This window comes from Chiloscyllium plagiosum, unplaced genomic scaffold, assembly GCF_037043375.1.
Source record: "Chiloscyllium plagiosum isolate Xiang-an unplaced genomic scaffold, Cpla_swu_hap1 HiC_scaffold_12, whole genome shotgun sequence".
NCBI lineage: Eukaryota > Metazoa > Chordata > Chondrichthyes > Orectolobiformes > Hemiscylliidae > Chiloscyllium > Chiloscyllium plagiosum.
Genome location: NW_028270150.1, coordinates 42,260,019 through 42,272,144, shown reverse-complemented (window position 1 = coordinate 42,272,144; position 12,126 = coordinate 42,260,019). Strand labels below are relative to the sequence as shown.

Sequence of the window (12,126 nt, the reverse complement as noted above, 5' to 3'; positions counted from 1 at the left end):
TCAAAGTATGCTGCAGTTCTCGAAAGCTCTAGTTAAACTGGTGTATTGCATTCAGTTATTGTTTCACCAAAACAATATCCAGCCTAAATTGAAATGATGATTAGGCTTGCATTCCCTGAACGTGCCAACTGGTGATCCAATTGAGGCATTTATGTGAATAAATAAGTCAATAGGGTAAATGGTGAAAAACCAATTCAGCAGGCAGTGGAGTTCAGTATGGGAAGATGTAGTAGATTAATCAGAGCCAGGCCATTCAGGATTTGTTAGTTGGAGAAATAGAAAGGTTTTTCCTCAAAATACTGCTGAGTTTAGAAGAATTAAAATGATTAAACCTGAGATACATAATTTTTGTTAGTCTGACGTATGAAACTGAAGTTGAGCTGTAGATCTGTCCTTATCTAACTGAATGGCCAACCTGATAGACTAAATGGCCTGTTTGTATAATCACATGCCTTGAGGTGCCTCATCTTAAAGAGGTTCTGCTGTATCTTTTACAACCCAGAGGAGCTCCTCTTCTCTTCCTGCCCCTATAAAAATAAATGAATGCGTCCTTTGGGCTTCTCTTAGTTGACTGCCAGTGAATAAAGAGTAGATGCCAATTCTCTCCTGCTGAGACTTAAAATGGTATTGGGCTTTATGGATTCAAAATCTCTAACTCAGCTCTGAGCTCTTTCAGGCATTTGCCTGCACTGCTTATTTTGAGGACTTGACAAAATTGCACAACCACAATAGTGATAGAATCTGGTGAGTAAACTCCTGCTAGGCAGGAGGTCTCAAAATCTTCCTTGTTTCTTTTCCTTCAGAGTTTTGTTAGTTCAATCAGAAAGGCAAAATTAAATTGTAATTTGTACATGTTGCTTCTGCCGAAGAAGTGCATTTTTCTTACTTAAAATTTAGCATTATGTTTATTAAAAATCTACATTAAAAATGGTACTTTCTTTCCATTATATAGTGAGAACACAAAACAATACTGCTTTGTATTTTGCTGGATTATTCCGTATAGCAAATATTGAATTTATTCCTGAGTATCGAAGGAAGGACTCCCCTGAATTCCTCTCCATGGCCGCTAAAGTTCAGCAAGTGGTAAGAAACCTCTCTCACACCTTATGGTATATTATACAGGATTAAATATGGATAGGATGATAACTAAAGTCTGCTCGCTGTGAATAAGTGGGCTATGGCACAGTTGAATTAACTGGGAACATTTCCACATATCACATAAGTAGTGTGATATTGTAGTACACTTTTGATATTTGTGGTTACTTGTTGTGAATTGTTTGCTCCTCTAATCTTAACTGTTTTATTTAATATTATGAAGGTTGGATCAAATCTCTGCTAATTAGTTGGAACTTCTTGGTGGTGGATTTGATGAGAATCATTCAGTGGTTCATGAGACTATTCAAATGGTATTACCCATATTCTAAACTAATTGTATACAGACTTTAGTCATGAACAATAGAAATTAGGAGTGGGTGTTGTACATATTTTAATAAAAGTTATTTCCTTTCAAAAACTTTGATATAGTTTTAGTTTTCATTGAATTTAGAAGGTGATTGTGAGTGAAGAAAGATAAAACTCGTAAAATATAATCTAATCAGATCCTGGGTGAAATTCCTGGAAGATTAACTTGGTTAGGTAGTAGGCTTTGGCAACATAGCTGGCTTCACCCAGACTGTGCAGTGTGGTAGACTGGTCACATACTGCATTCAAAGTAGCATATCATAAGGAAGCAGAATTCATCAACAGAAAAAGACTCGATGCAATCAATGTACTAGTCTCTATGATGATTGGTTCCATGTCTTAGAAGTCTGCCCCAAGTACTTTGAGAGCTGTAATAGTAGCTATAATATTGAGAACTGCCATCTTTCAGCTGTGTTTCAAGAGCCAGATTCCTTACAAAGGATGGTTATTAAGGGACAACAGCTACCCTCTGAAGTCTCCATAATGCAACTTCCTGACTGCAGCATTGCGTATATGCAATGTTGACTAGGGTCATGATGGAGCAGATGATAGGTTTGCTGTAGGAGAGCTTGGTTTTCAATCTGGGGTTTGCTGCAGACAGAGCGTGCCACACCATCCTAACATACAATGCTGTACACAACTGGAGCAAGTAAAGAGGGGAAGTGATGGACTCTTAACAAGCTGGGAGAATGGCAGTAGTGTTTTGTGGAGGAAGGTTTAGGATTTTAAGCAGAAAGATACATGATAGAATGCTGTAGCATCAAGACCAACAAACCATAAAAGATTGTACTGATATCCAGTAAGCAAGCAGCTCCTGACAGTTCCCAGAGACAAATGCAGCTTCTGTTTGCTTTTGTTCATTTTTACTGTTGCTGAATAAAAATTAATACTTTAAATAATTTTCAAGCTTCACTGGACGTGCTGATACCAATTGAACAATGAGAAGATATTGAGTTACAGTGGCCATTAGGGAACAGGATTCTAAGATTAAATGAAAATAAGGACAAGTCTCTTAGTGCTTTAAATAGCATTTCAATGTGCAATGAAGTCACCATTGTGGCCTGAGCAGTGTTTTGTTTCTGAAGAACACGGTGAAGGATCACTCTGGGCTGTCAGTGCTTGACCAAGTACACAGCTAAGTTTTAAAGATGGCACTGTCACCAGGAATCCCAGTTTATCCCAACAGTGGTGAGTACTTCCACCTACTGTGATTGGGAGAATAGAATGTGTGGGTTGCCATTGAGGCATGTGCATAGGTAATGAGGTGAGGTTGGGAAGGTTGTGTGAGAAATCTCACCAGGACTCTTAGAGAGAAACCCTTTGTGAAACTCATCAAAATTGATACTTAGTTGATTTATGGTAAAATTCAGCCCTGAGTTACAGTGTGAGGGGAAACAAGCAATTGGACTATTGTGTATATATTCAGGCATCGCATCAGTTTTCAGAAAGTGAGACTAATGTTTATCTATCAAATCATTATATGAACTCCATAGAGGCCAACATCCCATCACCAATCACCTGTTATATACACATGAAAGGTCCTTAACACTGGCTCAGTTCACTCAGACCCAGCTGACATTCCTCTTTTTATCTGTTAACCAGGGCTCCCTGATTGGATCAGATTAACAGCCCCAAAGAGGGAACTCATATTTTAATGAGGTCCACCAGGTGACTTTATTACAGTCGCTACATCTCTCTTCTTCTGGGTCCAAGGACATATGTTGGTCTTTTTTTCTTGTAACACCTCCTGGGGTATTTAGATATCAAGTCAGGTTTCTTTGACTCTGCATCGAATACGGACAGAATGTAACATACAGGAGTTCTTGAGTCAGGGCGTCTCAGGAGGAATTCACTCTCTTTTTCCAGTGGCAAAGGCATCGAGGTGGCAACATCCACCATGTCGATCTCAGATTCTGAGGTCTCTTCAACGCTTGACAGAGAGTTATAGAGATATAGATATATACAGCATAGAAATAGACCCTTCAGTCTAACTTGTTTGTGTCAACCAGACACCCCAAATTAATCTAGTCCCATTTGCCAACATTTGGCCCATATCCCTCTAAACCCCTCTATTCATATAGACATCCAGAACCCTTTTAAATATTGTAATTGTACCAGCCTCCACCATTTCCTCTGGCAGCTCATTCCATACACACACCAGCTTCTGCGTGAAACAATTGCCCCTTAGGTCCTTTTAAAATCTTTCCCCTCTCACCCTAAACATATGCCCTCTAGCTTTCGGCTTCCCTATCCTGGGGGTAAAGATCATAACTATTCACCCCATAAATGCCTCTTATGATTTTATAAACTACTATAAGGTCACCCCTCAGTCTGTGACACTCCAGGGAAAAAGCCCCATGCCAGTCAGCCTCTCCCTATAGCTCAACCCAAACCCATAGGTTCCGCCAGCCTTTCCAACTGTTCCAAGGAGCAGGGCATGTTTGCTCCCACACCATTTGCGAATTTGCAGCTTTCATGTGGTCCACATGCTTGTTCAGGACCATCACACCTACCTGACTCTATACGTCACTGGTTCTGACCTTGCATTGGTCATGCCTATTACCCATGCAGGGCCAGTTCTGTGGTTCCTACACAAACTTGCAAAAATGCAAGATGGCCTTGACTCCTTCGATAGTCCCTAAACCCTCTTAAAAACTTCCAGGTATTTATTTAGGACTTAACTCAGGCAGCCATTTTCTAATTGAAAAATTTTAGCCAATCAAGGTGAATCTGTTTCAACCAATTTCACCCCATCAAGCTTAGGCCCAAGCCTTTTTCTACAATCACTACCAACTGAACCAACTGTTTCTCAAAAGAGACTAGAACCAAAGTTCTCTGGTATATGTTCTCAGTCTAGCTGATGACTTATGCAAACTTAAGGGTTGGACTCCAGACTGAATTTTGTAAGACTGGTTCTGCGATCACTGAATTGACCGTTCCAATATTGACATCCATTAGAATCAAATGACCATTTAATCATATGTTTATTTTGATTGATTTTGGCTTTCGAGAGTGTGTACTCTCCTGGATACTGGTCTGTGAGTTCTCTTACTCAGTTTAGGTCTTATAGGACTTCCTTGCTGTCTCAGTTCCCTATACCTGCAACAACTATAAACGCTTGCTGACCCAGAGGACAAATAGGCAGACAACTAGCAATCTGCATCCACAAACACAAACTAGCCACTAAACACCACGACCCACTACCCCTAGTAGCCACACACATAGATTACAAGGACCACAAATTTGACTGGGACAACACAATGATCATAGGACAAGCCAAACAGGGGACAGTCAGAGAATTTCTAGAAGCATGGCACTCATCCACGAATTCCATCAACTAACACATAGACCTAGACCCAATATACCAGCCATTACAATGAGCAACTGGAACCAACAACCGGCAACTGGAAGCAGCAGGAATTAAATCAAGTAAATTCTGGGAGACACACAGTACAGCAGCTCTTCACAGGAGGCTCCAAAGCACTGAAGGTGTTACCTAGCCAGGGGATGAAACATCTGCAAATCAACTTTCCAACTAGGTGAAAATACCCACCACTACGACAACCGGCACCCAAGCAAACCTTGAACTCATATAGAATAGAATAGCAATGTATTGACTCATGTATTTTTCCATTGTTCAATTAATGGCTCCTGATTTGGGATACAGTGGAAAATCATGTCAAAACTACCATGCAGGGCCGGGCCGAGACTGCCCTGCCATACTGAGATAAGACCTCCATGCTGGGCCATTGGAAGACTCAGAAGACACCTCCAAAGCAAAGACGAGACATCTGTGTGGGGAGTATACCTTCACACTGGATGCTGGAATATCCAGAGGCTGCTGAAGAAGACCTACACAATGGGATGGGAATGTCACTTTAGGCCGGGACCGCCCCTCCTGGACAAGTCTGCCACCCTGGGAGACTCCCTGCCAGGATGCCAGGCTTATACCACCATTCTGGATTGTTGGAAGACACCTCATTACTGGCCCTGGGCTGGGAGAAGATGCCTTCCTCTAAAGTCATTAAAAGAAGATAGAGTACCAGGCTAAATGGGAACATAAAGAAACGTGCCGAAAGAAAATAAAGTAGAGCGGACAGAGTAGATGATCTTTGGGCAATTAGACTGAGGACCCTGCAAAGTGCACTGTGATTATGCTTCACTTGTTGCATTTCCCAATGATAAAGCTAGTAGGTGCTTTTGCATGGTTACATCATTAATCCCACATACCAGTCTCTCAGCATCTCATTAAAGGTTAAACCAAAGTCACATGTCTCTACCGGGCATCCTAATTTAGTCAAAAATCCCAAAATGGATTTCTCTAATTCTCAAATTGCTCAATACAACCAATAATGTCTCAGAAATAGAGGAGGCTTGGGTTCATCATATTCCTGAGCTAAATCCATCAACATTTGAAAGGTTTTAGTATCCAGACCTCAGGGAAAGAAAGCTGTGGGTCCACAAGCTGTCAGGAGAATTACTGTTGCTTTTCATCTCCCCCAATGTCATTTGCCCAGAAAAAATAATGCATTCTTTTCAAATGCGGGGCCCAATCTTTGAAGGCAGGTAAGAATGAATGAAGTTTCCCAAATAATGGTATGATGCTAGAAGTACTTACCTCAACTCAAAGACAATAGTTGCAAGCGAGATTCTTCAGAAAAGTGCTTTACTCACATCATCACTGACATAACTCCAGTGACGTCAGTAACCCATCACCCTTTATTTACATGTGGAAAGTCCTCGATATAGTCCCCACCCCGCCCCTGCTCCCTCAGAGCCAACTCTCTGACACTTTTCATTTTGCCTGTCAGCCAGGGCTCCCTGACTGGACCAGATTAACAGCCCCAATCAAGGAACTCATATTATATGAGGTCCGCCTGGCTGACCTCATTACAATCACAAAACCTTAGTCAATACAGCACAGTGTCATAGTCTGTGCTCTTTCATTCATGGGCATGCAGCAAAAAATGCAGGAAACAAGTTTTATAATCTACAGAAAAGGTCCTGCTGTGATCAAAAGGTTAATAAGGCCTAACAAGGTTTATGCACAAATCTAGTAATGCATAGATTGGAGTTATTTTCATGAAATGTCAGAAAGTCACATTTATATAGTCACAACTTTAATGTTTACAGATATTGTTTCTCTCGTAGATATGTCACTTAACCAGGTGTGAGTGACTTCAGTGTCGTTATGAATGGTAGAGTGGCCTCGATGGGCCGAATGGCCTTCCTTCCACTCCTATGACTTATGGTCTTACGGTCTTATGTTATGTTAACTGGTTAGTTTTATTTCAGCTATCACGTGTTCAGTATTGTGCTTTTCTCTTCCTTCAGATGAACAATGTTTATAAGAAATCACTTTTCTCCAAGTTGTACAAGCAATCAACTGTTTCTGACTTGAGGTACTGTATCTCACAAATTCATTAATTATAAAGATTTGAAAGCTGAATTTTCAGGATGTTGAATTTATATAGCGGTACCTAAACAGTGATTTCCAAAAACAAATGAACAATGCCTCTGAAAATGGCAGGCACATATTGGAACCTGGGGAGATTTTGGCTGAAAAAAATGAAAGTAAAGTATTAGGAAAAGAACTTTAATCAAAAAATTGCATTTTTGTTCATTTTGAGCCTGATTTAATTTTAGTGTTGACAGAGAACTTCTGTCAATGGTGTAATTTTATAAAAACCTGTTCCTGGTATTGAGAAGATCAAAGACAATCTGCAATTACCTTTTGGAGAACAGCAAAAACATCTATTGAATCGTGGGAAGGCTCCAGACTTGCTACATGTTATATTGGAAGATTTTCTTCAAATGTTTTTTTTTCTTGGCATCACTAAGTCTCAATATTATGCAATTTCTATCATTAAAGTTACACCTGTTCTACATTTTCTTTATCTATACTGGGATAAATAGTGTACATTATAATAATATTCTTTGGGGTTAATACCATATTATTACTACTTTTTGTTTGGACATCACAACCACATCAAGTCTGTTGGCAATGTAGGCCATGAACTCTATAATTACATAGCTCATATTAATTTCATTTGTGTTCCAAATTTAAAATAATCAGCAACAAAACTTTTGAAAATAAGATCAACCAGTATTTATTACTTAGCTAGTGTTGAAATATACTAAGTAAAAACATGATGGTCACTAGATAAAGAATAAAAAGCAAAAAATAAAAGCAGATAATGATAAAAGGTACTTGTAAAAGAAAGATCCGTCTATAATTGTTGGAATTACTTGCTTGTAGATTCTTCTTAGTAGTAAAACCTTATAAAGATAATGTCAGAATTCAATAGCTGCAATGGCTTCTGTGGTTGAGTAGTTGGTGACTTTTCCCACAGAACGACTAAACAGAAGTGGCTGTGGAAAGTAATACAAGCTCCTTTAACTCTTTCTTTCAGCTTGTGCCCCAGGGTGGCCTGGGTCAGTGCAGCAGACCTTAGCTGCTTATATATTTTCTCCTCTCTTTGATGTTATGTCATCAGAGTCCTTCTTGGTGTTCTCTTTTAAAATGGTATCTAAGAGCGTGTTATACAGAACTAACTGAAGGTGGCTGCTATGTAACTTTTGATGAATATAATGACGACAAAGCAAAGTCAATTACGCTGGAACAAAAAGAGAAATTGCAGAAAAAGTGCAGCAGGTCTGGCAGCATCACATTTAAACATAACCAAAATGACAGCAGGTCAAATATCATATGGTGCACTATAACATTATTGTGAAATATCTGAAACTGGGAACTATTGGGGTGGCTTGAGTAAATATTGAATTTGAATAATTCAAATCATAATACAATATAAACTTGAAAGAATTTTTAAATGATTATATTTGAGAATGTTCCCTCTTGTGTTTCTTACATAGTAACAACAACAATGGTGGCATTCTTGTTCACTTCTGGATTGTTTTTATCGTTCCAAATATGAAGACCTTGTTTGTGTGTGAGGACTGTGTCAGTGCAATCTTAAAGGACTCTATTCAGACAAGTCTGGTAAATCGCACATCGATTGGATACCTTCTTGGACTTCCTGTGGACATGGACTCAATTATTGTTAATGGTTATTTTTTTGGCTTATCTGTTTCAGTTGTTGAAAATTGTATTTTGTGCCATGTGCTATTTTATTGCTAATGGTAAATCGATTCTGCATGAGATTGACTGTAAAGCTCAGAAGCTGATGAAAATTGGCTCAGACAAATGTAAAGTGATCCATTTTTAGTATAAAGAATGAAGAGACATATAAACTGAAGTGTGCTACTCCAACCACAGGGTATGTGGGCATAAATGTTGAAGATGATGGGACAGGTTGACAAAGTGGTTTAAAAGGGTGGTATGGGATTTTGGGCTTTATAAATAAAGATGGAGTGCACAGAAGCAAGGATGCTATGATGAACATTTAAGACGAAAATGGTTTGACCTGACTAGGAGCATTACATCCAGTTTGGGCACTGCACATTAGGAGGGATGTGAAGGTTTCAGAGAGGATACAGAAAAGATTTACAAGAATGGTGCTGAAGGTACCATTATTACATAATTTGGCTAAGTTTCCCTGAGAAAAGAAAACATTGAAAGGGGATTTTAGTCAAGATTCTCAAATTCATCAGCTGTGTCATTAGAGTAGATAGAGAGAAACCGTTCCTGTTGGTAAGGTGGTTGAGCATCACAGGACTTAGATTTAAAGTGACTGGTGAAAGAACCAAAGATGATGTGAAGAAAATCTCTTTTTATGGATTGGTTGGTTAGGATCTAAAATATACAGAGAATGTGATGGAGACAGATTCAGTTGTGGCTTTCAAATTGGCTTGGATAAATAACTGAAGGGGGAAAATGTAAGTTTACAGAGAAAAGACCAGGGGAGTGGAGCTACCTAAATTGCTTTTATAAAGAGCCAGCATGGACTGAAGGATTGAATGGACTCCCTCTGTACTGTAACAATTTTATGGAATTAATTCAAGTTTAAGTCCAACAAATCACATAATTTGTGTTGAGGGAAACAGTTATCTAGGATGGAACACAGAAATAGGAGATTCAATCAACCAGTTTCTGTTGGTGCTTAATCCTTAACTATTCAACATATTGGTAAATGTTGACCTGATCCCCACTTCAATCACTCACTCTAACAGGGCATTTGGAGCACAAAGTTCTGCGTGAAAGGTTTTCTCCTGAATTCTGTTCTCAGCTTCTTACATCTCCTCTAAGTTCTTAGTTCCATTGTTGTCGTAAACCACACAACCACTAGAAACTGTCTTCTATCTCTTCTATATTTTCCCTTCATAATTATAAACACCTCTACCAAGCTATATCAGTCAATTCTTTTTTGATAATTTTTCAAACTTATTTGTTTTTAAATTTCATCATAACACACAACACATTTATAATCCTAAATTGGACTATTTCTATTTCTCAACATCCTTCCCTTGGGTGAATCCTTAGGAGTTGTATAAACTTATATGTAATTACTCTTGACCTTTCTATTTGAACTCCTTACCATAAACATAAAAATCTATCAGCTTTTTATAGCTTTATCCATTTGACATGCTAATTTTAATGTCCTGTAAATCTGAGTTGCCAATTACCCCTGCTCTATTCATGTCAAAGTGCAGTAAAACTTTAAAGAATTTTATCAACTCAGATTTATAGAATTCCATCTGCTACATTTTAGTCTATTCAAAGATCTTATGAAAATCACCTTCAGCTGTCTTTGCACATTAGAAATATTTACTCTACCTCTTATTTCAGTATCATTTGTAAATTTTTGCACAACAAAATGGATGGCACAGTGCTCAGTGGTTAACACTGTAGCCTCACGGTGCTAGGGACCTGGGTTCAATTCCAGCCTCAGGTGACTGTGTGGAATTTGCATGTTTTCCTGTGTCTGAGTAGGTTTCCTCCTGCAGTGCAAAGATGTGCAAGTCAAGTGGATTGGCCATGCTAAATTACCCATAGTGTCAAGTGCATTAGTCAGAGGGAGATTGGTCTGGGTAGGTTGCTCTTTGGAGGGTTGGTGTGGACTTGTTGGATCAAATGCCTTGTTTCCACACTGTAGGGAATTTAATCTTTAAAAAAAAGATCACTTCCTCTTGCCTGGGTACAACTTTGTGAAGCACTATTGTCTAGTTCTGACCACTCTGAGAAATTGCCTTTTAATCATTCTTTTGCCTTTGGTCTTCCAACCAATTTTCATTCAATTTGCAATTTCAGTTCTATATACACTCCCCCCTCCCCCCCTCCCCCAACCACCCGACACACACTTTTTTCTCCAATTGCCTCATGTGTTAAAGGCAATGATGGAAGTCCATTTCAAAATATGCATGGCAATTCCCACAGTATCTGTCACCTCTTCTAGTAACTCATTAGGCAAAAGTGATTGTGCCTATAAAGATTTATCAGTTAATGTTTGCTCTTGACTTAATTTCTAAAAGTAATGAACCGTATCATTTAAGAGTATCCTCTTTGCATGTGCTTGAGATATACATGAAGAATGCTAAAAAGTTATGCATTGATACACTGGGTTACTAATGTATACATTATTGACTTTTTTCTAAAATTATCCTTTCATAAGTTAATTTGTTATTGCATTAAGCTCTTTAAATTCAACGTGGCTATTTAAAATGAGCTTAATATCTAACCTCACAACTGAATAAGTATTTACAATACGAGAGCTTTATGGTTTCAGGACCATTATTTTTCTAGAGGGTCCAGTAAAAATAAACACAAAGAATGCTAGAGAAACTCAGTAAGTTTTGCAACTTCTGTGGAGTCAATGTTTCTAGTCTGGTATGAATCTTCTTCAGAACCCACTGGAGTTTTTCCAGAATGCTGTATTTGTTTCAGATTTCAAGTATCTGCAATATTTTGCATTTCCTCTAGAAAAATAGTTTGCTAATTACTTACCAATGACAGACCTTGTAAGTTGCTTGTGTGCACCTGCATCTGTGCGTTGTATGTGTCTTTGGATGAAATATTTGAACTCAACTGTTTGCAACTGTCTGCTTTCTTAATGCATTAGAATAAACTGCATATCCTGAATATTAAATAATTTTTATATTATTACTTTTGATAGCTGGCCTCCGTTCTGATTACATTGCTACAGCTGTGACAGGTGAGAGTTTTAATTTAGTTTGGTCTTATACAAATATTCTAAGCTTTTAAGGAATAACTTTTAAAATGGAAGAAAAACTTTACTGAGCACCCTTCATAGCCTCAAGGTCTTGAAGGGTGGATATTGGCTAGGTCATCAGGAAAAGTCATCTTTAAATGTTGTATGGGTTGATATTTTGCTGACAGATGTAATTACCACCTCTTTGCAGAGCTACATCTGCTCAGATGCAGGAATTCTACTGGAAGACAAAGGAGCAATTGGTAAAAGTGTCTGGGCAATTGACTACAGTAACTTGCACGAAAGCTCCTGAGAACCCAAATTCTAGTACAGGAACAGTCCAGATAAAGCAACTAAAAACTTAACGAAATATTGCAGATTCCTTCGGCAAAATGTTCCCCTTCTTGTAGTGACGTGAACAATGCAGATACACGAGGGGAAAATAGAGGGAGAAGGAAAAATCCATAATTCCGACATCAGAAATGTTTCCTCAATTTCCCCATAAGTTTTCATAGAAACTTCAGAATCTCTCTATTGAGCAGCAACTACCTTATTTACA

At 38.5% G+C, this 12,126-nt stretch overlaps 1 protein-coding gene across 1 annotated transcript in view; it reads left to right on the top strand.

The window, feature by feature from the left end:
• tmprss7 (transmembrane serine protease 7) overlaps positions 1-12,126 on the top strand; it is a 92,808-nt gene that overhangs the window by 12,435 nt on the left and 68,247 nt on the right. The window contains exons 3-6 of the mRNA XM_087992713.1: positions 953-1,083; positions 6,796-6,863; positions 8,335-8,528; positions 11,532-11,570. Coding sequence (XP_087848839.1) covers positions 953-1,083; positions 6,796-6,863; positions 8,335-8,528; positions 11,532-11,570 — 432 coding nt within the window. The remainder of the gene's footprint in view (positions 1-952; positions 1,084-6,795; positions 6,864-8,334; positions 8,529-11,531; positions 11,571-12,126) is intronic.